The 27,283-nt window shown below is 39.8% G+C and overlaps 1 protein-coding gene across 4 annotated transcripts in view; it reads right to left on the bottom strand.

The window, feature by feature from the left end:
* Positions 1-27,283, bottom strand: part of SYNE2 (spectrin repeat containing nuclear envelope protein 2) — a 424,477-nt gene that overhangs the window by 326,461 nt on the left and 70,733 nt on the right. For all 4 annotated transcript variants that reach the window (XM_053601260.1, XM_053601261.1, XM_053601264.1 and 1 more), the window contains exon 2: positions 22,028-22,157. In XM_053601260.1, the coding sequence (XP_053457235.1) occupies positions 22,028-22,106 (79 nt within the window). In that variant the 5' untranslated portion in view covers positions 22,107-22,157. The remainder of the gene's footprint in view (positions 1-22,027; positions 22,158-27,283) is intronic.

Here is a 27,283-nt window from a genome sequence, read left to right as displayed (position 1 = left end):
GCTCTGCACATGCATTTCTAGTCCCCACGCTCCACCCAGGCCGGTACCGCCTCAGGCAAACCCTTTACTCACGGGGCCTGCGTTTCTGCCCCAGATCTGTTCCGTGGTGGTTGCCACCTGAGTAGATGCCCTGCCTCCTCTGGTTGCCCAGGGAGACAGGGGGTGTGGCTTCAGAATATCTGAGAGCCCTATTGTTGCTAAAAGACGGCTGCTGCTCTGCACCTTGGGGCACTGCTGCTCCAGTGTGGTTCCCTCTCAGCCGACCATCCTCTCCTCACAGTCATGCCCCAGAGTCAGCACTGACCAGCTGCAGTTTAGGCCCTGTCCATACCCCTCAAGAAATCACCCAAGAATCTGGACTCCTGGGGGACAGGCCTCCAGACCTTAGAGTGAGAGTGGAGGGGAGTGCTGGGAGCTCAGAGTTGCAGGTAGAGAATATATACCATTTTATATAGTTTTATGCCTGGCAGGAGAACACCGTGGCACCCTAGTAAGAAGGTAGGTCCAGTTTTTAGAGGGTCTCTCCCGTGGAGTGTAGTGGGAGGACCTTTGAACGCTGCTTGTTTGTTTGTGGGGCACTCCAAGCTATTCTTATGGGGGCAGGGACTTCCGTCTGCTTGATGATGGAGTTTGTACCTTTTGTTTATATCCTTGTGTTTGCATCTCACCTCAGCAGGGTTGATGTGCATTCTTCAACCTTCTCTCTTGGTGCAGTTCTAATCCACCAGGTTACTTCCTAAATTTCTGTCCTTTAACTCTCCTTCTGGATGGGAGCCTCTGTGGAAAGCTGGCTTCAGTCAGCAGTCTTGTCTCCGACCTCCTGGGTCATTAATTTAATCTCTAGCTCTTCGCTCTTCAGAAGATGGGAGAGGGGAGGTAGGGCTGAAAATTTTCTTATCATAGCTTGGTCTTTCTGGTAACCAGCCCCCATCCTGAAGTGACCCAAGAGCCCATGAAAAATCACCTCATTAGAATAAAAGATCCTCCTATCACTTAGGAAATTCCAAGGGCTCTAAGAACTCTGTGTCAGGAACTGAAGCCAAAAATCAGATATGAGAACAAAAAATGCTCCTAGCATCTCTACAGTTGAGGAAATTACAAGGGTTTTAGGAGCTGTGTGCCAGAAACCAGGAGCAGAAACCAAATATATATTTCTTATAATGTCATAGGCATGTACTAGTGAGACCCTATTGCCATTCCCTAACACAATACTGCCTACTCACTGTTAGCCAGGACAGACACGGTAAGGATAATAATTAAATCCAGACAAAAATGCAACACATTTTAGCCATATGTCCCAACAGCCATCCCAAAGAATCGTAATCAAGCTGTCATCTGATAGAATGGGAACTAAAAATATAGGGTCACCTCTCCTTTTGTTTCTCTTGGAGACGATAACAAACAGAAATAAAGAAACACATTAGGGTAATAAAAACACACAGGCACACACAATCAAATCAAGAAAAGCCTAAAACATGTATATAAAGGATAAATAGGAAAAAGTCTGTCACTAGACTACAAAGAGACTATTAACTAACAGAGAAAACCAGGGCACAATTTACAACGCATTTTCTTGCAACACACCATAAATAAACAAACAAGTAAGAAAGGAAACAAACAGTACCGAGACTGAGCTCTGGCTTACGGTACAGTGAGCTCAGGAGGAAACTCCTGCCTAACATAACTCATAAGTATGACCCTAAGATTCTTTTACTTCACATATACCCCCTCCATGGAGAATCTATGTTGTCACTATAAAAAAATAGCACTTGCCTGTCAACTTCAGCACCCCAGCACTAAGATCCTACTCCATCCACCTCCCACCTCTCCCCAGTAGTCCTCGCCCATGTTCATCTCATGGCTTGGATGCTCCCATCCTTGACACCTCATCTTCTAATACCCTCAAGTACAACCTACTGCCAAAGCCTGCCAGATGCACCTCCTCACAGCTCGGTGCCCATTTCCTTCTCCATATCTCTTGGTGCTCTGCCCCCCACAGGCTTCTATTCAGTCTGCCACCAGCTCTGGCCTATAAGGCTTCCCCAGCACCCAAGTCTGCTCTGTATCCTTCCAATCTGTTCTCCTTTTTCAGCTGGTAATCCTGACCTTCTTACCCTTTTTCCCCCCCTTTCTTCAACCTCCCACTTTTATTTTGAGACAAAGTCTCACTCTGTCACCCTGGGTATTGTGCCATGGCATTGTAGCTCACAGCAACCTCAAACTCCTGGATTTAAGTGATGCTTCTATCTCAGCCTCCCGAGTAGCTGGGACTACAGGTACCTTCTGCAATGCCCAGCTAATTTTTCTACTTTTAGTAGAGATGGGGTCTCACTCTTGTTCAGACTGGTCTTGAACTCCTAAACTCAAGTGATTCTCCCACCTCAGCCTCCCACAGTGCTAGGATTATAGGCATGAACCATTGAGCCTGGCCTCAGGCTACCTGTGCTGACCCTGTATCTGCCTCTAACTACCCATGTGCCTCAGTCTTTCCATCTTAAGATAGGGACAATAGTACCTACCTTCTCAAATTAGTTAGGACTGTTAATTACTTCTATAGAGTTAGAACAACATCCGCTAACATCCCACAGGCCAAAACTGACCCACTGCCTGTTTGTGTAAATAAAGTTTCATGGGAACAGTCACATATTCATTGTCTGGGTCTACTTTCAAGATACAATGGCAGAGACCACACAGCATTCAAACACTAAAATATTTACTACCTGGCACTTTGTAGGAAAAATGTGTCAATCTCTGGCATAGACTATACTTAATCTGTGCAAGTAAACATAGGTGAATCTTGAAAACATTATGCTAAGTGAAAGAAGCCAGTCACAAATTGCTGTGTCATAGGATTCCATTTGTATAAAACGTCCAGAACTGGGAATTCTATAGAGACAGAAAGTAGATTAGTGGTTGCCTAGGGATGAAGAAGGAGAGTTGGGGATTGGTGGTGGCAGGATTGGAGAGGGTGATAGCTAAAGGGTGTGGGGTTGCTTTTGGGAGTGACAAAAATGCTCTAAAATAGAACGGCACCCATAGCACAGTGGTTATGGCACCAACCATAAGCACTGAGGGTGGTGGGTTCAAACCCAGCCCAGGCCTCCTAAACATCAATGACAACTGCAACAAAAAAATAGCTGGGCATTGTGGTGGGTGCCTGTAATCCCAGCTACTTGGGAGGCTAAGACAAGAGAATCACTTAAGCCCAAAAGAATTTGAGGTTGCTGTGAGCTGTGATACCACAGCACTCTACAGGGCAACACGGTGAGACTCTGTCTCAAAAAAAAAAATAAAAGTTCTAAAATAAAATAAGATAGTTGCACAACTCCATTTAAATAAGCTAAAAATTACTGAATCGTACACTTTAAATGAGTAAATTATATGGTATGTGAATTTATCTCTAATTGTACCTTAATAAAGCTGTTCCTCCAAAAATATTGGCTGATATCTACAAGATCATTGCTTACTCTGAGTGCAAGACACGTCTGAAGCCCCTCCTTTTGCCCGCAGACCCCCATCACAACACTGTTCCTGCTGCAGGAATTCAGAAAATGTTTGTGGAATGTGGGGACGGATGAGGAAGGAGGAACAGGGTTTGGGTGCTATTTTCCCCAATTAATGCAGATATTTAAGCACTTCCATTTGCTGGGAAAACATATGACATGCGATCAGTGATTTCTACTTGGGGCCTCAGCATGGGAATCCAGCAACTTCATGTTTCCACATGAGCAAGCCACACCCCTACATAAACACCTGAGATTTTTACACTGAGGCTTTTGTTTCCAACCAGATAGCTTGAACATAGCTCCTGGCTCTCTGAGTAAGCAAATTTCTAACACAGGAAAATGAGCCCACAATGTAGATAAGATGCTTAGAATCCGGGTGCTACATAACTCTCCTCTTTCTCACCCTCTTCTGACTCATCTGAGTTGCTCAATAAATATCTGTGGAATGGATCAATCAAGAAAAGATTACATTTCTTTTAACACATACTTGTTATTCTTTCCTACACTTTATCCACCCCATAAAACTATGAATGCTTTTCTGAAAAATCAAGCTATATGAGTCTCAACACCTTCTATCAGGGCAGCAATGAAAGTGCCTCTGACTCCAAGTGCAAAAGAACCAGATTGTACAGGGTTTAAGACAGGTTGCAGTCCTGACTCCCAGAGATTCTGATTCAGATTTACACACCTCACTTTGAGAAATACCTCTCCAAGTAGATCGAACTGATTCACTTGTGTAACTTATTCTTGAGACAGCAGAAGGGCCTGGAAAATATAGTAATGAAATAACAAACTCTGAGATATTAATGTAACACCTCTCCGAATGAATCTACTGTAACATCTCGGTATCCTCAGACACACCCAGAGTGGCTCAGGTGGCTTTGCCGGAGCAGGCCAGGCCCAGGAGTACGTGCGACTCAAGGGTAAGGATGCTCTCTCATTAAAGCCTGCCGACAAAGTGGTACATAGGCACTTTATGAATAAAAAGCCTGTAGCTCCCAGATGGTGAAGGACTTTTATACATGCATTCAATAAAACATTTATTTAAAGCCTACTATGTTTTGGATAATGTACTTTCAATCTGACATCCAGTGGCAGAGCAATTCAAGTCCAGATGTACCACTCAAAATCTATATTCTTCTCATCATAATTCAAAATGTCAAATCCATGGCCACACCAGCTACCACCTTCTCTCTCCTCTACCTCAAACCCAGTCTTCTTCAGAATTGTCTACACTGGCTGACTGCACATCTGTACCTTCCACTCATTTCTTTCTTTTTTTTTTTTTTTGAGACAGAGTGCCACTGTGTCACCCTGGGTAGAGTACCATGGCATCACAGCTCACATCAACCTCAAACTCTTGAGCTTAAGTGATTCTCTTGCCTCAGCCTCCCAAGTATCTGGGACTACAGGCGCCCACCACAACACCTAGCTACTGCTCATTTCTTAACCCACCATAAGCTGGGTTGCCCCAACTACTCCACTAATTCTCAGCTAGGCCACTTAGAATATTCCCATTGCTGAACTTCTCGGTACTTACAGAATATCTTATATTTCTTTTATATGTATCTACACACACACACACACACACACACACACACATATTTTTAGGACAGGGTTTTGCTTTGCCAACCAGGCTAAAGTGAAGTGGTAGATCATAGCTCAGAGCAGCCTCAAACTCCCGGGCTCAAGCAATCCTCTTGCCTCGTAATCCCAAGTAGCTGTGACTACAGGTGCATGTAACCACACCCTGTAGAGAAAGGGTCTCACTATGTTACCGAGGCTGGTCTGGAACTTACGACCTCAAGCAGTCCCTCCCCACCCCACCCCCACAAAGTGCTGGGATTACACACATGAGCTGCCACATCTAGCTAGGGTCTCATCAAATTTCTGACACTGTTTCCTACTCTCTTCTTCTTCAAATACTTTCCTTCTCTAGATTTCATGATAACACACTCACCTGGTTTTCTTCCTACTTCTCTGACTATCCCTTCTCAGGCTCTGCTGTGGGCTTGTTTTGCCTTTTCTATCTCTACAATGTTCTGCCTAGACCCTTCTTCTCTTGTTCTAATATTTTCTTTTTTGGAAGGGGGGTGGGGGGGTTGAGATAGAGTTTCCTATGCTGCCCTCAATAGAGAACCATGGCGTCACAGCTCACAGCAACCTCAAACTCTTGGGCTTAAGCGATTCTCTTGCCTCAGCCTCCCAAGTAACTGGGACTACAGGTGCCTACTATAGCACCCAGCTATTTTTTTGTTGCAGTTGTCATTGTTGTTTAGCTGGCGAGGGCTGGGTTCAAACCCACCAGCCTCGTGCATGTGGCCATGCCGTAACCACTGTGCTCCCAGCGCCAAGCCATTGCTCTAATATTTTCATCTACTCCAATGGAACAAATTCCCATTTATTATACTAATGACCTCCAAATCTTCACCATCAGCCCAGGTGTCTCTCCTGAGCATCATGTCTGTAAGTCCCACTATTGTCTGGGTATCTCCACTTGGTTATTCCATAGACACCTCAAACTCAACATTTCCAAAACTGAGTCAACATCTCTAACCAATTCCCTCCTCACCTAAAGTTGTTCTCCTGCACTTTTTTTTTCAGTGAATGGTTTATCATCCACTGGTTTGCCCGAAAATAAACCTGAGTCATCTTTGATGCTTCCCTCTCCCTCAATTCCCCACACCCAGTCAACGAAAAAGCCTAATACCTATTGCACTCTCCTGGTTTTCCTGTTTTCCCCAGCCACCCCTTCTCAGTCCTTGGCTTGCTCTTCCTCTTCTGCTTGACCTCTAAATAGTGAAAGACCCGAAAGGTCTGCTCTTGTTTCACCTCCTTCAGGCCATGACCAGCTTGGGCCACCCCGTGCCCACCACAACCCAGCCACACTGGGCTTCCTTTGCTCCATGAACTTGCCAAGCTTGTCTCTGCCTTAGAATTTTTCTTTAACCTAGTGCCCCAGAGCAGAATGCTCTTACCTGCTCTTTGCAGGGCAGCCCTTTCTTATTCAATCTCTCCTAAACTGTCCCTCCCCAGAGAGGCTGTCTCTGATGTAAAGAAGTCACCCAGCACTAAGACATAAACCATTTCAATCTTCTGCATAAACACTTACTGTGTGCTGATGTTTACATGGATGGAGCTGGAACATATTCTTCTTAGTAAAGTGTCTCAAGAATGGAAGAAAAAGTACCCAATGTACTCTCCCTTATTATGAAACTAATGTAGGACCTTCACATGAAAGCTATATCCCAGTTATAACCTAAGAATAGGGAGAAAGGGGAAAGGGAGGGGAGGGAGGGGGGAGGGAGGGGGAACCTGCGGTGCATCTTACAAGGGTATATATGAATCCTAGTAAATGTGGAATGTAAAGGTCTTAGCAAAATAACTAAGAAAATGCTACAAAAGCTATGTTAACTAATGTGATGAAAATGTGTCAAACGATCTATGAACCAAGTGTATGGTGCCCCACGATCATACTAATGTACACAGCTATGGTTTAATAAAAATAAATAAAAATAATAATAATAATAAAAAAAAGATTATAATCTAGTCTCACATGAATACAAGCACCATGAGCACATCGAACTTATCGAAGCTGTTCACCTCAGAATTCTCCTACCTAAATAAAAGAGTGCTTGACACAGGTGGCGCCTCATTTGTTGCATGAATGAGTTAATGAACAGATTTATACCTACATTTATAAAAATCATAACTATGTGATGAAGTGGAAAATGTGAATTCAGCTGTATTTTTGAAATATTTTGTTTTGAGGCAGGTAGACTGCTTGAGAGAGAGAGAAAGAAAGAAAGAGAGAAAGAGAGAGAGAGAGAGAGAGAGAGAGAGAGAGAGAGAGAGAGAGAGAGAGAGAGAGAGAGAGAAAGAAAGAAAGAAAGAAAGAAAGAAAGAAAGAAAGAAAGAAAGAAAGAAAGAAAGAAAGAAAGAAAGAAAGAAAGAAAGAAAGAAAGAAAGAAAGAAAGAAAGAAAGAAAGAAAGAAAGAAAGAAAGAAAGACTAGCTGGGCATCAGTAATGGGTGCCTGTAGTTCAGCCCCTTGGGAGTCTGAGGCAAGAGGATCGCTTGAACCCAGGAGTTTGAGGTTACTGTGGGCACAGCATTCTACCCAGGGCGACAGAGTGAGACTCTGTCTCAAAAATAAATAAATAAATAAACATCCTAATTAACTAAAGAAAAGGCCAATTCCAATGTCTTGGAAAGATGTCAAATGTTTCTTAAATTTGAGATGGGTTGTGTTCTGTATTGAGCCAGGTGCCCTTCACTTTGTAACATATCACCACTGACGAAATTGGTAATAACCCGTGCAGTAAAGGCAGGAACCAATGTATGACCAGTCAATGCTGCTCCACCTCACAGGTGAATGGCAAGAGCACTCTTTCTGCCATTTTTCTGCCATTTTTCTCCTGTGATCATTCAACATCACCACACAGACCCTGATGACTGTAAGAAATTATTCATCCAGAATCTGATGTCTCTTCTCCAAAGAAACACACATTTAGAACTTCAAAAATTCCATTTCTCCAATAAATCATTCATATCCTTTTATCTATCACTTTCCAACAACTCTACAAATACCTAATGGCAGTAAACTTTGGCTCTCACACATACTGAGAGTAACAAATGCAGTTACCTTTTACCAAAATTCACTGAATGAATTTAAGAAAATGAAGTCATTCGGGAAACTGTAATCACCAATGCTGAAATCAGATGAGGGAAGTAATGTCTCAAGGGGCACATTTAGAATGACCTCTAACTTTCAGAATGTTAAATCATACACTATACTATATTAACTTCTTAACTTTCTCACTTTCAAGGTGATATTATTTTGAGTTTTATTTTTTCCTAACATACTATGTCAAGCTCTAAATAATTACACCTCCAACCCAACACACGGATACAGAGAAACTTAGAAAATCTTGTTATCTCATGGGACTAATTAAAAAGGATTTTTATTTTTATCAGGAATGAATGAGATCTTTGTTAACCCATTTTAATAAGACTCTAAATAGCCCTGGATTTATCTTGCCCTAGTTTTCAAAATGTAACTGACCCAGAATAAAGTAAGCTTATCCCCAGATTCCTGGCAAAAACAGGACCAAGTTCTCAGCAGCCAAAACTATATATACAATCTAAGAATTTTTTCCCTGAAAACCACCAACAGTGAGAACACCACAAGAGTTATTTTATTTTTCATTTAATTAGAGTATTTTTAAGATTATAAAGCATAGGCAAACATCAAGGCAAACAAACTTCCAAGAAAATACAGCAAAAGAGAATATCAGTTACTACATAAGCAGGAACTTTCTGGAAACTTTTGATTGTTACAGTATAGTATTGATAGGCAATGAAGGGCTATAACTTGATTTTTTCTCTGAGTGTAATAATCACATAAACAGCCAAAATGGACCCCAGAGATATTTTGCTTTTATTCATAAATAACTGAGTAGTCTGAATCAGTTAGGGAAACAAAAATATTACTGGCTAATACACATCTTTTTCTTACTCTTCATTAATCATTTCCATCAAAATTCCACACTAGGAATTTTGCTGCAAAAGAGTAAAATTTCCACCAAGAAGTCTTTTATTAATGTTCCTTTTTCCTGTTCATCTTTTTAAGATTTTGCATGGTTTCATCCGCTCACAATCATAATAAGGTAGAATAGATTTTTCTCTCAGAACCATGATACTAAAAACCACTATTGGCCAGAAGCAGTGGCTCACATCTGTAATCCCAGCACTCTTGGGAGGCCAAGACAGTTGGATTGCCTGAGCAAGAGTGAGAACCCGTCTCCAAAAATAGGGTGCCTATCATCCCAGCTACTCAGGAGGCTGAGGCAGGAAGATCGCTTGAGCCGGAGTTTGAGGTTGCTGTGAGCTTTGATGACACAGCACTCTACCCAGATTCTGTCTCAAAAAAACAAAACAAAAGAAAACAAAAAGACACTCTTCAGCTCCAGAACAACATAGACACATCTCACTGTATCTAAAGGAATCATGTTTCCATCCCACCTGACAATTTTCATGAACATGGAACAGTTCTTCTAACAGCTCAGGGTACAGTTCAGGCCTTTGTTGTTTACATGGGAATGACTGCTCAGTTATTCACTATATCATTGTTCATGGAAACCCTAAAATATTCACGAAGCTCACTGGCAATAAAGATCCAGAAGTACTATATGCAGAGCACCCTAAACATACTTGGAGGAGCTCAGAAGGATTCTGAAGCAAGAGATATGCAAAGAGGAGAGGAAATTCAAGGACTGGAAACAATTACACAGGGCTCAGAAAAAAGACAACAAACTCCAGGCAAGTTCTGACCACACTGTTTCATTTTTACAATAAGAGGAATATATAACTTACCTTACAAATAAAATTATATAGAAAAAATGCTTAGTCTTTATCTCCCTAAAAGTGAAACATGAAAAGATATTCCAGATAACATTTTCAGTCATATTTTGGTTGAATTTGTATGATTGATACCAAAATTAAGAACATAACCCTATCAAGTTAAAGACTTCAATTCATCTCATAAGAATGATTATATTTTCACCCTAGGCTATAGGTAGTCCCCAAGTTATAAACATCCAACTTATGAACAACTCACACTTTCAAATGGGGGCTATTATAGTAAGTTCCAAAGTCACAAATATCCAACTTATGTATAACCCGCACTTATAAACGGGGGGCTATTACAGTAAGTCCCCAAGTTACAAATATCCAACTTATCTCTAACAGGTAATAGGTAAATGTACCTATTCTGACATACATACAAATTCAGCTTAAGAACAAATATACAGGGCCTATCTCATTTGTAACCTGGGGACTACCTGTATTTTCCCACTTCCACATGACATCAACAGACAAAAGCACACCTAGACTTATGTGTTTCTTTTTGAGACAGAGTCTCACTCTGTTGCCCCAAGCTAGAGTTATGACATCACAGCAACCTCAAACTTCTGGGCAAAAGGGATCTTCTTGCCTTAGCCTCCTAAGAAGCAGGGATTACAGGGTGCCCACCACATGCTAGTTTTTCTATTTTTAGTAGAGACAGGGTCTCACTCTTGCTCAGGCTGTTCTCAAACTCCTGAGCTCAAGGGATGCTCCCACCTTGGCCTCCAGAGTGCTAGGATTACAGGCGTGAGCCACTGCACCCAGCCAACTAAGTGTTTCTTGAAAGTGCCAAATTTAACTTTTCTTTGTATCTATAAAAACCTAGCTTACTGTACTTAGTTGGCACTCAGCATTTACTCATAACTGAAAAAAATTAAACATTATATCTCCATTATGAGGCTTGGAATCTAACCCACTAAACAGAGATAATATTTAATAAAACTAAAAATCACACATGCCAGCCTGAGCAAGAGTGAGACCCCCATCTCTACTAAAAATAGAAAAACTAGCTGGGCCTCATGGCAGCACCTAAGGTCCCAGCTACTCAGTAGGCTGGGGCAAAAGGGGCACTTGAGCCCAAGAGTTCAAGGTTGCCATGAGCTATGACACCACAGCCCTCTAGCCAGGCTGACAGAGTGCAACTCCATCTCAAAATAAATAAATAAATTGAAAGCCTCTCTTCAGATGGATACTCAATAAATAATGAATAAATTTAAATGGAGTAATAACCTAACCACAGAGACTCAGGTTTCACTAACAAGTAATGACACTTCCACAGAAAGCACAGAGGGTTTTTTAATCTTCTAAAATACTCATCTAGGAAAAGAAAAGATGGCAGCCCAGTAACAGCTTCTGTGCAGCTGGGCGCAGTGAGAGTGGCAAGAGAAGACCAGGCATCTCTGGCCGGTGAGTTTTGCCCAGAGGCTTCCCTTTGGTGACAGAGGAAGCCAGTGAGAGACTTCTGGACCCCACAAGGAGGACAGAAGTGGTGGAAAATCTGGCAAGTGGTAGGCGCGTTTGTTCAGTTGGAGGCTGCCTGCGGCTGTACCCATAGCAACAGCGAGACTGCAAGCAGGAAAAGCCTTACCCATGAGCTGTTTTGGTTTTCTTGAACTTGAGCACTCGATTGAACTGCCTTGGGAGATCTTGGGCCGGTGTGTGCAGATGACTATGGGTATTGTCTGGGGCCCTGGTCTGAGCCGCTGAGCTGGAAGGGAGCTAATAACGTTCAGCTGTGGGCTGCCCGCACAGCTGCTGTGGGAGAGCTGCCCCTGTGTGTTGCAGTGTGGAGATCAGCTGGGAGACCTTGGGCGCGCAATCTAGTGACCGAGCTGCCCAAAGGAGGGCACTGAGACACTGGGGAAGTGCGGAGTTCCAAGTGTGGCAGATTCACAGCCTTGGCCCTCAAGGGCACAGTGGGAGTCTGGACTTGGCCCACTGGATAAACGGGCAGCCACACCGGGAGAGATCCCAGGGATAAGTGCTTTCCTTGGAAAGCTTCTGCTTGGCCAAGGTTCATAGTTTGGAGTGTCTCAAGTGGGCTGAGGACATTTTTGGGCTCCCAAGCCTACAGGGTCTGAGAGATCAGCAAAGGCCTCCAGTCTCCATCTCGTACCGCTGTATTAACATTGTGATTAACATCTTATACCTCAGAAGATCACCTGATGCCCGGACAATATTCAGCAAGATATATATACTATTTGGTTCTTCAGTTTTGGGGCTTTGGAGGATTTGGGGGGTTTTCCTTTTTTTGTTTGTTCAGGTTTTTTTCTTAATTTCAACATTTTTCCCCGGTATTTTTCTTACTTTTTTTTCTTTTTTTTTTTTCACTATCCTAGTTTAATAACAATCTTTCATTTATGCCTTCATTAACAATTAGAATTTCATTTTTGCCAGTGTTTCTGCCCCTATTATTTTTTTTTTTCCTCCAATGTTACCCCATAAGGGTTCTTGCTTGTTTGTTTTGGTTTGATTTATAGTATTTTTGGCTTTCCTCTCTATCTGGTGGAGGTGGGGTACTATGTTTGACCCGGCTGGCAAAGAGCTGTTGACCTCAAGTGAATCACCCAACGCAGCACCCCCAGAGGTTGGGGGTCTTCAAGGTTGGGTCATAGTACCCTATTATACACCTATATTACTCTGTTTCTTTCAGTGCCTTTCCTTTTTTTGTCAATATTTCCTTTTATTCACCACCTCTTCCTTCTTTTGTTTTTTTTTTTTCTTTTTAAAATCTTTTTTCCCTTCTTGCTCTTCAATTTTCTCATCCTTCTGGTCCCCTACCAAAAGAACTCATTAAAACTTTAAAGAGCAAGAAGAAGTGAGAGAATAATTAGGGTAAGGAAACAGATACAAAAAAGCACTCATGAAGAAGAATCAGCAGAAAAATCCTGGTAACACGAAATACCAGTTCAGAGTACCCTCTTCTAGGGATTACGAGGTAGCTACAGCAGAGGACTCCTCCTATAAAGAAATGTTAGAAATGACAGAAGGGGAATTTAAAATACAGATGATGAAAACAATGAAGGAAATTGCTGCAAAAGTGGAAAACAATCAAAAAACAATGAAGGAAATTGCTGAAAAAGTAGAAAATAACCAAAGGAAATCTAAAAACAGAATCAAATAAGAGATGAAAGATATGAAGAATATAAAAAGAATATAGCAGAGCTGAAAGAACTGAAGTAGTCAATTAGGGAACTTAAAGGTGCAATAGAAAGTATCAACAACAGATTAGATCATGCAGAAGAAAGAATCTCAGAGGTAGAGGATAAAGCTCTCGAGATAACTCAGATAGTTAAAGAGGCGGAAAAGAAGAGAAAGAAAGCAGAACGTTCACTGACAGAATTATGGGACTCTATGAAGCATACAAACATACAAGTTATAGGTATCCCAGATGGGGAAGAAGAATGCCCCAGAGGAATGGAAGCCATTCTAGAGAATATTATAAATGAAAATTTCACTAATATCATCAAAGATTCTGACATAGTCCTTTCAGAGGGATATTGGTCCCCTGGTCACCTCAATTCAAATAGAGCTTCCCCTAAGAAAATGCCACGAAGGCTATGTTAAGCAGTGTGATGAAAATATGTCAAATGGTATATAAAACCAGTGTATGGTGCCCCATGATCACATTAATGTACACAGCTATGATTTAATAAAAAATAAAAACTTAACGTTTCAGATGAATATTCTCACTAGTCTTTTTAAGATACAAATATATACATGTTTTATAAATTTTGAATCTCAACTGAAAAAAAAAATAGAGCTTCTCTAAGGCACATTGTGATGAATCTATCTAAAGTCAAGACAAAAGTAAAGATTTTGCAAGCTGCCAGGAATAAGCGCCAACTGACATACAGGGGCAAACCCATCAGGGTCACCGCAGACTTCTCTAATGAAACTTTTCAGGCCAGAAGACAATGGTCATCTGTCTTTTATCTACTTAAACAGAACAACTTCCAGCCCAGAATGTTATATCCCACTAAGCTAAACTTTAAAATTGACAGAGAAATCAAATCTTTTATTGATATGCAAAAATTGAGGAAATTTGTCACAACAAGACCAGCCTTACAGGAAATATTTCAACCTGTTCTATACACTGTCCAACACAGTGGACCTTCAACAAAGTAAACACCCAGAAATTAAAGGACAGAACCTAGTTTCCACAAGGATGCAAAAGACAAAACTAAGCAATGGACTTTCCCAAAATAAGATGAATAGAATGCTACCACACTTATCAATTATCTCAATAAACGCCAATGGCTTGAATTCCCCACTAAAGAAGCATAGATTGGCTGATTGAATTAAAAAACAGACGCCATCTTTTTGCTGTCTGCAGGAAACACACCTTACGTCAAAAGACAAATTAAAACTCAGAGTTAAAGGTTGGAAGTCAATTTTTCAGGCAAACGGAATTCAGAAGAAAAGAGGGGTTGCAATCTTATTTTCAGATAAATGTGGATTTAAAGCAACTAATGTCAAAAAAGACAATGATGGTCACTTCATATTGGTCAAAGGGAAAATACAACAAGAAGACATTTCAATTCTAAATATTTATGCACCCAATTTAAATGCTTCCAGATTCTTGAAACAGACTTTGCTTAGTTTGAGCAATATGATATCCTATAACACCATAGTAACAGGGGACTTTAATACCCCTCTCTCAGAGCTGGACAGATCCTCTAAACAGAAGTTAAACAAAGATGTTAGAGATTTAAATGAGACCATAGAATAACTGTGCTTGATAGACATATATAGAACACTCCATCCCAAAGATAAAGAATATACATTCTCCAAAATCTTCTCATCATCCCATGGAACATTCTCCAAAACCTATGGGATACAGCAAACGCAGTCCTGAGAGGAAAATGTATCTCTTTAGAAGCCTAGATTAGAAAAACAGAAAGAGAGCACATCAACAAACTCACAAGCCATTGATGCAATTGGAAAAAGAAGAACAATCTAAGCCTAAACCCAGCAGAAGAAAAGAAATATCCAAAATTAAATCAGAGATTAGTGAAATTGAAAACAAAAGAATCATTCAGAAAATTAATGAAACAAGGAGTTGGTTTTTTAAAAAAATAAAATAGATAAACCATTGGCCAGACTGACTAGAAATAAAAAGTAAAATCTCTAGTAAACTCAATCAGAAATGACAAAGGGGAAATAACAACTGATCCCACAGAGATACAAGAGATCATCTCTGAATACTACCAGAAACTCTATGCCCAGAAAGTCGACAATGTGAAGGACATGGATCAATATTTGGAATCACACCCTCTCCCTAGACTTAGCCAGGAAGAAATAGAGCTTCTGAACAGACCAATTTCAAGCACTGAGATCAAAGAAACAATAAAAAATCTTTCAACAAAAAAATGCCCTGGTCCAGATGGCTTCACACAGAATTTTATCAAACCTTCAAAGAAGAGCTTATTCCTATATTGCAGAAATTATTCCTAAAATTGACAAGGAAGGAATCTTCCCCAACACGTTCTATGAAGCAAATATCACTCTGATACAAAATCCGGAAAAGACTCAACTAAAAAGGAGAATTTCAGACCAATTTCACTAATGAATATAGATGCAAAAATTCTCAACAAAATCTTAGCCAACAGATTACAGCTTATCATCAAAAAAGTCATACATCATGATCAAGTAGGTTTCATCCCAGGGATGCAAGGCTGGTTTAACATACGCAAGTCTATAAACATTATTCACCAAATCAACAGAAGTAAAACTAAAAACTATATGATCCTCTTAATAGATGCAGAAAAAGCATTCGACAAAATCCAGCATCCTTTTCTAATTAAAATATTGAGGATTATAGGCATAGGTGGCATATTTCTGAAAATGATCAAAGCTATTTATGACAAACCCACAGCTAATATTTTACTGAATGGAGTCAAACTGAAAGCTTTTCCTCTTAGAACTGGAACCAGACAAGGTTGTCCTCTGTCACCTTTACTATTCAACATAGTGCTGGAAGTTCTAGCCAATACAATTAGACAAGACAAGAAAATAAAAGGCATCTAAATTGGAGCAGAGGAGGTCAAACTCTCCCTCTTTGCTGATGATATGATCTTATACTTAGAGAACCCTAAAGACACAACCACAAGACTCTTGGAAGTCATCAAAAAATACAGTAATGTTTCAGGATATAAAATCAATGTCCACAAGTCAGTAGCCTTTGTATACGCCAATAACAGACAAGATGAGATGTTAATTAAAGACACAACTCCCTTCACCATAGCCCCAAAGAAAATGAAATACTTAGAAATATACCTAACAAAAGAGGTGAAGGACCTCTATAAAGAAAATTATGTAACCTTAAGAAAGGAAATAGCAGAGGACCTTAACAAATGCAAGAACATACCATGCTCATGGCTGGGAAGAATCAACATTGTTAAAATGTCTATACTTCCCAAAGTAATTTACTGATTCAACGCCATCCTTATTAAAATACCAACATCATATTTTCTAGACTTGCAAAAAATGATTCTGCGTTTTGTATGGAATCAGAAAAAAACCCGTATAGCTAAGGCAGTTCTTAGTAATAAAAACAAAGCCAGGGGTATCACCATACCAGACTTTAGGCTGTATTACAAGGCCATAGTGGTCAAGATAGCATGGTACTGACACAAAAATAGAGACACAAACATTTGGAATCAAATAGAAAACCAGGAAATGAAATCAACAACTTTCAGCTACCTAATCTTCAATAAACCAAACCAGAGTGTCTACTGGAGGAAAGATTCCCTATTCAATAAATGGTGCTGGGAGAATTGGATATCCACATGTAAAAGACTGAAACTGGACCCACACCTTTCTCCACTCACAAAAATTGATTCAAGATGGATAAAGGACTTAAATTTAAGGCATGAAACAATAAAAATCCTCAAAGAAAGAATAGGAAAAACACTGGAAGATACCGGCCTGGGGAAAGATTTTATGAGGAAGACTGCCATGGCAATAGCAACAACAGCAATAATAAACAAATGGGATTTAATGAAACTGAAAAGCTTCTGTACAGCCAAGGAGACAACAACCAAAGCAAATAGACAACCTACCCAATGAGAAAGGATATTTGCATATTTTGAATCAAACACTTAATAACCAGGATCTACACAGAACTTCAATTAATTCACAAGAAAAAAACCAACAACCCCATACATCAATGAGAAAGAGAGATGAATAGAATCTTCTCCAAAGATGACAGATGAATGGCCAGCAATCATATGAAAAAATGCTCATCATTCTTAATTATTAGAGAAAACTACCCTGAGATATCACCTAACCCCAGCGAGAATAGCCTATGTCACAAAATCTCAAAACTGCAGATGCTAGAGCGGTTGTGTAGAGAAAGGAACACTTTTACGCTGCTGGTGGGACTGCTAACTAATACAACTTTTTGGAAGGAAGTATGGAGAAACCTCAAAGAACCTCCTAGACCTCCCGTTTGATCCTGCAATTCCATTATTGGGCATCTATCCAGAAGGAAAAAAAAAACTTTTATTATAAAGACACCTGTACTAGGCTGTTTATCGCAGACCAATTTACAATTGCCAAAATGTGGAAACAACCTAAATGTCCTTCAAGCCAGGAATGGATCGGTAAGCTGTGGTATATGTATACAATAGAATATTATTTAGCCATTTAAAAAGTAGAGATTTTTCAGCATTTGTACTAACCTGGATGGAGGTGGAACGCATTATCTTAGTGAAGCATCACAGGAGTGGAGAAGTATGAACCCTATGTACTCAATTTTGATTTGAAGACAATTAATGACATGGTGGGACACGGGGGAAGGGGAGAGCAGACAGAGAAAGAGGGAAGGGCTGAGGGAGAGGAAAAGAAGAAAAAAAAAAAAAGAAAATAGTGACTAATTTTCACATAAATTGGTTTTAATTTTGACCAAAGTATATTACTTAAACATTAATTTTTAACTCAACATGTTGACATGTTGTTTAGGATATTGTATCCTCATTTATAAGTGACATATGTTTGTAATTTCTCCTTTATAATAATATATTTTCTCCAACTTTAATATCAGGTGTACTCAGATCAAGTAGAATAATTTTGATGTATTTCTTCTTTTTCTATTGTCTATAAGATTTAGCATGATCTGTTTTTTGAAATTATCTTTTACTTTTATTTATAATTATTGTTTATTTTTTGATACTTAAAAAAAATAGTAAGAAGTTAACTGATGACTCCATACTGAATCTCAGAGTCAAAGCATTCTATAATAGACATACTCTTATTTGACAATGTGAATGTTACTTTCTTTGCATTATTATTATTATTGCTTAATATTTCAATGTAGCAATTGTCTGATTCCTTTTCTGAATGTATTTATGTTTGGTCGTTCTTTACAAGGTTTTTGTTTCTAATCCTTATCTTACACATTGTTATCGTTTTTAAATTTTAAGTCTTTTTAATTTTTGAAGGCAAAAAAAATGAAAACCTAATTAACACATGTATATGTAAAAATTAAAATTAAAATTAAAAAAATAAAAAATTATATACTCATCTAGGTGATAACAGTATTAAATAAAACATATAAACAATGCTGGGCTGAGTATGTTTTGTATATGTAAAAATATGTAAAAGTAAATGTAATAGGTAAAAATATGTAAAAGTATATGTAAAAATTAAAATTAAAATAAATAAAAAATAAAATACTCATCTAGGTGATAACAGTATTAAATAAAACATATAAACACAGTAACTGGGCTGAGTATGTTTTTACACAGGTTCACACAGATGGTTAACCATTCACCTTGTGCTGTGGCAAAGGTAATAGAATACAGGCTCCTTCCTGGTTCTGTTTCTAATGAACATTCTGCACCTGGATGCTGTTTTTATAAAGCATTGGCCTACCTTGTCTTTGAAACCAAAATAATTTGCTTCTGTTATGCAGATTCATTATGTCCTATAGACTAACAAATTATATTTATTTGTCAAAAACTAAGTAACTTAAATATGAAATATATAAGGGAAGTGTTCTAAACAGTTCAAAGTTGGCTACAGTTGTCATTTAAAATTTCTCAAGAAATGATAAATGCTTGAGGTGATGGACACTCTCAATTATCCTGCTTTGATTATTACACATTGTATGCCTATATCAAAACATCACATGTACCCCATATATATTTAACTATTATGTACCCCTAATAATTAAAAATTTTAAATTAAAAATAAGTTCTCAAGATGACTCCACCTCAGTGGCCAATATCACTATCACTTTCAAATGCCCCCATGTCATACTAATCCTTCCATAGCATAGGAAATTTTTTGTGAAGTACCTTTTTTTTTGAGAGGGGATCTTGCTCTTGCTCAGGCTGTTCTCGAACTCCTGAGCTCAAGTGATCCTCCCATCTCGGCCTCCCAAGAGTGCTAGGATTATAGGCCATGTGAAGTACCTTTAATTTATAACAATTTATGTTGAGCACAATGATATTAATAATACTTAATGGCCTTCTAATTTGATATTATTATGCTTAGTAAAAACACATTAAATAAAGTTAATAATTTGTACACTATGTGTGCTACCAGTATTACCCCAAGTTTCAAAACTTGGGAGTCTCTGCACCGTATTATTCTCTGTACTCAGTGGTTGAAAAGTCCTATTGAGGGCGGCGCCTGTGGCTCAAAGGAGTAGGGTGCCAGCCCCATATACCAGAGGTGGCGGATTCAAACCCGGCCCCAGCCAAAAACTGAAAAGAAAAGAAAAGTCCTGCTGAGTCTTCCACATCAAGGTTTTCATATCTATCCCCCACTTTCACCCTTGCTATTATGACCCTAGTCCAGGCAAACATTACCTAACACCCGAATATTTGCAAATGCTTTCTAAGTGATTTCCCCAACTCTACTTTCTTGCCCTTTTCCAGCCCTTCTTTACCTCAAAGCCAGATTAATCCCCTCAGGCACAACTCTGTCCTGTGACCAGGTAGCTTTCCCTCTCAAGACCCAATATTTGTACACTGCCAAAAAGTAAATGTGATAGAATCATGTGTACCCTCATATTAACGGGGGGGGGTTGGGGGGGGGTTGGGTTTGAATTCCCCTTCCTGAAGGATCTTAACCTTACAAATACTTTCAAAGTAATTCCTACTGTGGTCTCAAATTACATTGAATGGCAAAGAAAATCCCTTCCAACTTTAAAATCCTATGATACTTTTCCAACTTTACCCCTTACTGCTTTCATAATCATCTCTCTCCAACATTTCAAAAAATTGTTCCCTAGGGCAGCGCCTGTGGCTCAGTGAGTAGGGCGCCGGCCCCATATACCAAGGGTGGCGGGTTCAAACCCAGCCCCGGCCAAACTGCAACAAAAAAATAGCCGGGCGTTGTGGCGGGCGCCTGTAGTCCCAGCTACTCGGGAGGCTGAGGCAAGAGAATCACGTAAGCCCAAGAGCTGGAGGTTGCTGTGAGCTGTGTGACGCCATAGCACTCTACTGAGGGCAGTAAAGTGAGACTCTGTCTCTACAAAAAAAAAAAAATTGTTCCCTCAACACACCTTTCCCACCTGAAAGGCTTAGCAGAGATGTTTCAGACAAAATACACTTTCTCTTTTCTTATGATAAAAGGGAAAGAAGCACCTATTATAATACATTGTCAAGTAAGAAACCCACATGGAAAGATTTGAAGGAATTCTTTAATAGACATCTTAGTGAAGCAAATTATTATTTTTTTTTTTTTGGAGACAGAGTCTCACTATGTTGCCCTGGGTAGAGTGCTATAGCATCATAGCTCACAGCAACCTCAAACTCCTGGGCTTAAACAATTCTCTTGCTTCAGCCTCCCAGTAGCTGGGACTACAGAAGCCCACCACAATGCCTGGCTATTTTTTGTTGTTGTTGTTGCAGCTGGGTTTGAACCCACCAGCCCTGGTGTATGTGGCTGGTGCCGTAACCACTGTGCTACAGGCGCTGAGCCAAAGCAAATAATTTTTAAAGACAGCCATTTATCTTTTTAATAGCCTGAATTTCCATATCTCAAGTTTGTTTAAAATGGGGACCATCCAGAATCATACAAAGTATACTAAACTAAAATAAATTCCATGGCTTGGCACCTACAGCTCAGCAGCTAGGGTGCCAACCTCATACACCAGAGCTGGTGGGTTCAAATCCAGCCCAGGCCTGCCAAACAATGACAACTACAACCAAAAAATAGCTGGGTGTTGTGGCAGGTGCCTGTAGTCCCAGCTATTTGGGAGGTGGAGGCAAGAGAATCGCTTAAGCCCAAGAGTTTGAGGTTGCTGTGAGCGGTGACAGCACAGCACTCTACCAAGGGTGAGGGTGATGGGAGAAAATATTGCCCCTAATCTTAAAACTACTTTACAATAGTTTCATGAGTATTTTCAAACATTTGCCATAGCCTTAGCTCTTTTTATACTAGCTAACTTTACTCAACTCTAAAATTCACTTTATCAACAAAGGTGGAAAGTTTAGCAGGTAAGGAATTTTCAAAATGTAGCAAGAATATTGCCAAGCTCCCTAAGACGCACTAAAACCAAAAACTGATAGTACTTATGTATGGCACACATGATTCATGTGTTTGAAAAGTCATTCATTTATAATACAGCAGAACCTCCCTAACTGACCACCCCCCATAAACTGACCACCTCTTTAAATTGGCCTAATTTTCGTAGACCAGACACACACCACATGCACAGTACAGTAGGCCTAGTTCCTTATGTTGGCCATCTCTGTATGTTGACCAGTTTGTTACAAACACTTGGGTGGTCAACTTACCGAGAGGGTCTACTCTTCTATTGGGAAAAACTAAGAATGTGCATTTAAGAGGGTCTGCAAAAATATACAAAGTAAGTAGAAAGAATACCAAGTAAACTATAGTTAACTAATTTTCACTGCAAATAAAATACATACACTCAGAGTAAGAAACTAGAGATACTAAATTCCTTCCAGGTATCAGCTACTTTTCTAGAGAACTGAGATAGCAATAAAAAAATGTAAGTGTACTGACAGGTTTTTACAGTTGGAAATACACAGATACATTAAAAATCATCCTGAAAGAGACAGCAGCAATGCAATCTGTGACTAGATGAGAGTAAGGCTGCCAGAGTCCTGCAGGTGTTACCCCACCCAATCTAATTACCTTGCAGTGAAATATGGAGATCGTCGATGCCCAAGGAAACCTGTCCGTCTTCAGCAGGAAGCACAGAACTAGATGCCATTCTGTGACTCGGTGCAGATTATATCATGTCCATCTCAGTCAAAGAAGTAAACTGAAAGTGAAATGGATACATGTCCGTTAGCAATGCTGTAGCTCTGCGTCTCTAGCAAACATGCATTCCCAGAAAACAGCAGCAGCCCAAACCACCCTCTGTATGGCTTTCTAGCGAGCACTTCCACAGTTCATGAAGAACAAAGTAACTACGCCTTCTTTTCGGATTATAATCAAGATTTTGCCAGGTGACCCATTCATTCCCTTTAGAGGTGTTTTCAGAAGCAAAAGAACTAGCAGTGTAGACTCTGTTCTGGTGGTGAAAGGAAAGCTCTGCAATTATACTTAACTGTCTACAGGAAGTAAAGTGGACAGAACACTGATATTATACTCAGGGGTTGCTGTGTGTGGTATTAACCTTCAACTTGCAAGGATTTTCTTTAAAAATATTTTTTTAACTTAGTTCCTTTCTGCTCCATAAATGTTGCCACTTACTTGAAACAAGAAGAGCTGACCCTACAGGGCTTGCAAAGTGAAACTAAAACTATTATATTAAATTCTTTTCTCCGGGGCTTATTTTTCCCACCTACACGTTTCTTCCCCTATCCCCTCCTTGAGTCTTAAAGAATCCTTCCAGAAAGAGCAAGTTTTATTTTATAACTTTTTAAAAGCCCTGATTGATGAATCACTATATGTAAATGACTATGTCACTATTAGTTCCTGCAGGTTGAAAATAAAAACACTGACTTCTCTGACTATACACATGGTCAAATCACAAAATAAAACAAACACATAAAAATATAAAATGTTTGAGGGGGCTCGATGCCCATAGCTCAGTAGGTAGGGCGCCAGCCACATACACTGCGGCTGGCAGGTTTGAACCCAGCCCAGGCCTGCTAAACAACAATGACAACTACAACAAAAAAATAGCCACGTGTTGTGGTGTGTGGCTGTACTCCCAGCTGCTCGGGAGGCTGAGGCAAGGAAATTGCTTAAGCCCAAGAGTTTGAGGTTGCTGTGAGCTGTGATGCCACAGCACTCTACCTAGAGCGACATAGTAAGATTCTGTCTCAAAAATTAAAAATAAAAATAAATAAAAACTAAAAATACAATGTATGAGGGGATGGGCAAAGAATAGATAAATATATATAGCTTTGTGATCAAGTATTGCAAAATGTTAGTTTTAGAATCTATGTGTTAAATATATAGGTGTTCACTGTCAAATCCTTCAACTTTACTGTACATTAGAAATTTTTCATAATAAAATGCTGGGAGGAAAATACAAAATAAATCTAAGGCCAATAGCTAGATACAAGCAATCATATTAAATATTAAATAGAACACTTTTTAAAATGCAAAGAATCATTAAACAGCTCATGCTACAGATGACCACACAAATCTATCAGTCTTATTTGTCATCAAATACTTTTCATTGTGTCTCCCAGGATTCACTGTTAAAGATTTTCCTACTAAAAAAACTTTACTAATGAATGATTATGTTGTTTAAGATGAATCAGAATCACCCTGAAGTAACAGTGTTGCTATACTGAATTGATACAATTCCACCCAAAAGCAAGTTCAAGGTGAGCCTACCCAGCCCAGACTGATAAAGATACAAACACCTGCAGCTTTGTGACATAGCTGTGACACCTCCACCTTCCCTTCCCATACCCTAGTGCTCTTGAACACAAAGCAGAAACAAAGTACTTCTTCATTCTGACGGCAGAAAAAGTGAATTTCATAATGAATTTCCTAAGGGCACCCATTATTCCATGACAGAGCTATAAAAAAAAAAAAAAAGGCTAATAACAATAGACAAATAATAGCAACCAATTGTACACACAGCACTTACTAGATAGAGGCACTGTTCTGAGCACCTTGCACATACAACCTCCTTTAATCTTTGTAACAACTATGAGTTAAGAACTATAATTACATATTTGAAAGGCAAAACTGAGGTACACAAACATGACAGACAATTACCTAGGGACACACAGCTGATAAATGACAGAGCCAACACTTGAATCCAGATGATCCTGGCACCACAGTTCATGCTCTAAACCAGTGGTTCTCAATCTGTGGGTCGTGACCCCTTTGGGGGTCTCCTGCATATCAGATATTTACATTATGATTCATAACAGTAGCAAAATTAGTTGTGAAGTAGCAACAAAAATAATTTTTGTGGTTGGGGGTCACCACAACATGAGGAACTGTATTAAAGGGTCGCAGCATTAGGAAGGTTGGGAACCACTGCTCTAAACCAATACATGGCCAGGCATGGTGGCTCACATCTCTAATCCTAGCAGTCTGGGAGGCCAAGGCGGGTGGATTGCTTGAACTCAGGAGCTCAGACACCAGCCTGAGCAAGAGCAAGAATCCCCTCTACTAAAAATAGAAAAACTAGATGGACATTGTAGCAAGCACCTGTAGTCTCAACTACTCGAAAGGCTGTCTCAATAAGTAAATAAATAAAAACAAAACAGGTGATGGTACCTCCTAAAAAGCTAGCAAAAGTTTGCTATATGTCATTTATCATTGCCTTCATTCATTTACTCAATGAGCATTTATATTGGGCTAGATGCTGCTTAAGAAATTCAATCTTCTAAAAATGATGTTGAATAAACACAATATTAAGCAAAATCCTTTAAGAGGTATATGTAGAGGGTACACTAGAAGCAAAAGAGAAGACATGCCCCATCACTTGAATCTGGAGATGGTTGTGGCTGTCAGGAGTTGCAGTGGACTGAATTCTTTTTTTTTTTTTTTTTTTTTGTAGAGACAGAGTCTCACTTTATGGCCCTCGGTAGAGTGCCGTGGCCTCACACAGCTCACAGCAACCTCCAACTCCTGGGCTTAAGTGATTCTCTTGCCTCAGCCTCCCGAGTAGCTGGGACTACAGGCGCCCGCCACAACGCCCGGCTATTTTTTGGTTGCAGTTTGGCCGGGGCCGGGTTTGAACCCGCCACCCTCAGTATATGGGGCCGGCGCCTTACCGACTGAGCCACAGGCGCCGCCCGACTGAATTCTTATGTCCCCCCAAAATTTGTATGTGGAAATCTAATCCCCAGTGTAATAGCATTAGGCAATAAGGCCTCCAGGAGATGTTACGAAAGATGCCCAAAAGAGATCCCTTGTCCCTTTCACCATGCGAGTTACAGTGAGAAGACAGACCCTCATTAAACAACAAATCTGCTAGTGCGTTGACCTTGAATTTCTGAGAATCCAGAACTATGAGAATTAGATTTCTGTTGCCTACAAGCTATCCAGTTTATGATATTTTGTTATAGCAGCCCAAACAGACTAAGCCAGGAGTATACTTATTATAAAATAGCATTTCATCCCAAATCCCATCTGCACTAGCATTATTTGGATGTACCCTGAATTTGGTAAGAATGTCTCTGAGAGCCACTTATTTTCATCCAATATTAACCAAATGTAATATAAAGTAACAAATAGAAGAGGAACAATAATTTAACATATTGATATAAAAACTAAAACTATAACAAACTGGGCACAGTGGCTCATACCCATAATGCCTAGCACTCTGGGAGGCCAAGGCAGGAGGATCATTTGAGCTCAGGAATTCAAGACCAGCCTGAGCAAGAGCAAGACTCTGTCTCTATTAAAAATAGAAAAATTAGCTGGATGTGTTGTACACCTGTAGTCCCAGCTACTTGGGAGGCTGAGCCAGGAGGATCACTTCAGCCTAGGAGTTTGATATTGTTGTGACCTGTGATGACACCACTGTATTCTAGCCTGGGTGAAAGAGTGTCTCAAAAAATAAATAATAAACGAATAATAAAAATAAAAACAGAACAATAAAGGTACATTGATAACCAGAAAATCAAGAAATATTCCTGTCCTAAACTGGTATGTGGGTTTCCCTATATTGTATATTTATAGGAAAACACCAGGCATTGTGGCAAGTAGTTCCAGATACCCAGGAGGCTGAGGCAGGAGGATCGCTTGAGTTTAGGAGTTTGAGGTTAGACTGGGCAACATAGTAGGAGCCCATCTCTAAAAAATATTTTTAATAGGGCGGCGCCTGTGGCTCAGTGAGTAGGGCGCCGGCCCCATATGCCGAGGGTGGCGGGTTCAAACCCAGCCCCGGCCAAACTGCAACCAAAAAATAGCCAGGCGTTGTGGCGGGCGCCTGTAGTCCCAGCTACTCCGGAGGCTGAGGCAAGAGAATCGCTTCAGCCCAGGAGTTGGAGGTTGCTGTGAGCCGTGTGACGCCACGGCACTCTACCCGAGGGCGGTACAGTGAGACTCTGTCTCTACAAAAATATATATATATATTTTTTTTTTAATAAAAATTTTTAAAAAATAGAATATAAAGTTGTAGGAATAAAAATGGATAAAATGGTTGCCCCCTCCCAAAAAAAAGAGTCTAAACCTTAAAATAACTAGATATCTGAGAAGTTTCTGTTTTTAGCCATGAAAATTTAGCAAAGTCAATGAAATATAACTCTTTATTTCCTAGAGAATTTCTTAGCACTTCTAAAAATGTCCATCAAAAGTAAAGAAACTATGAAGACTAAATCAATTGGAAGAGTTAGGTGACTGACCCAAGTATTGTCTTAGTATTGTTATTTATCAAAACATGCTACAGGAGTCATGAGGATGGGATTAAAGACAATTTTTGATGATATTTCCAACACAATTGTTTTTGGGGAAAAACAGGGAGAAACCATTGACATTTCCAGAGAGGAATTTACTTGTCAAGTAGGGTCCATGATAAATTGGAACAGAGTATGGAAGAAAAGCTTAGAGAGATTACTAAAGATCTGAATTGAGAAGCTAGAAAGACCATGAAGAAAGAAGGTAGAAAGGGGAGTGAGGGTTTGGCCAAGAGCTCCGGTGAGTCACAGAGGTCGCTATTAACCAAAAGCCCCAGAATCCTGAGGGGGCACAAAGCGGCTTGCTGGGGTAAACCCCAGCCAAGAAGAGACCCACACAGCTTTACTTTTCCCTTTCAAATAAAAGTTACCACATCATAGAACAAAGCCAGGGTTTAGAATGAAAATAATAAATGAGAGTATTCTTAAAAGTGAGTGACATCTTCAGGAACATAACCAAGCATGGGTAAAAAATTAATATAATAGCATTAAAGCTTCTAACACATGAATTATGTTTTAAAAATTAATGTAAATTATTAATACACAAAGTTTTAGAAATGGCATGAGC

Source organism: Nycticebus coucang, chromosome 9 (genome assembly GCF_027406575.1).
Source record: "Nycticebus coucang isolate mNycCou1 chromosome 9, mNycCou1.pri, whole genome shotgun sequence".
In the NCBI taxonomy this organism is placed as follows: domain Eukaryota; kingdom Metazoa; phylum Chordata; class Mammalia; order Primates; family Lorisidae; genus Nycticebus; species Nycticebus coucang.
Note: the sequence above shows the minus strand (reverse complement) of the source record. Positions and strands in the feature narration are given on the sequence as shown.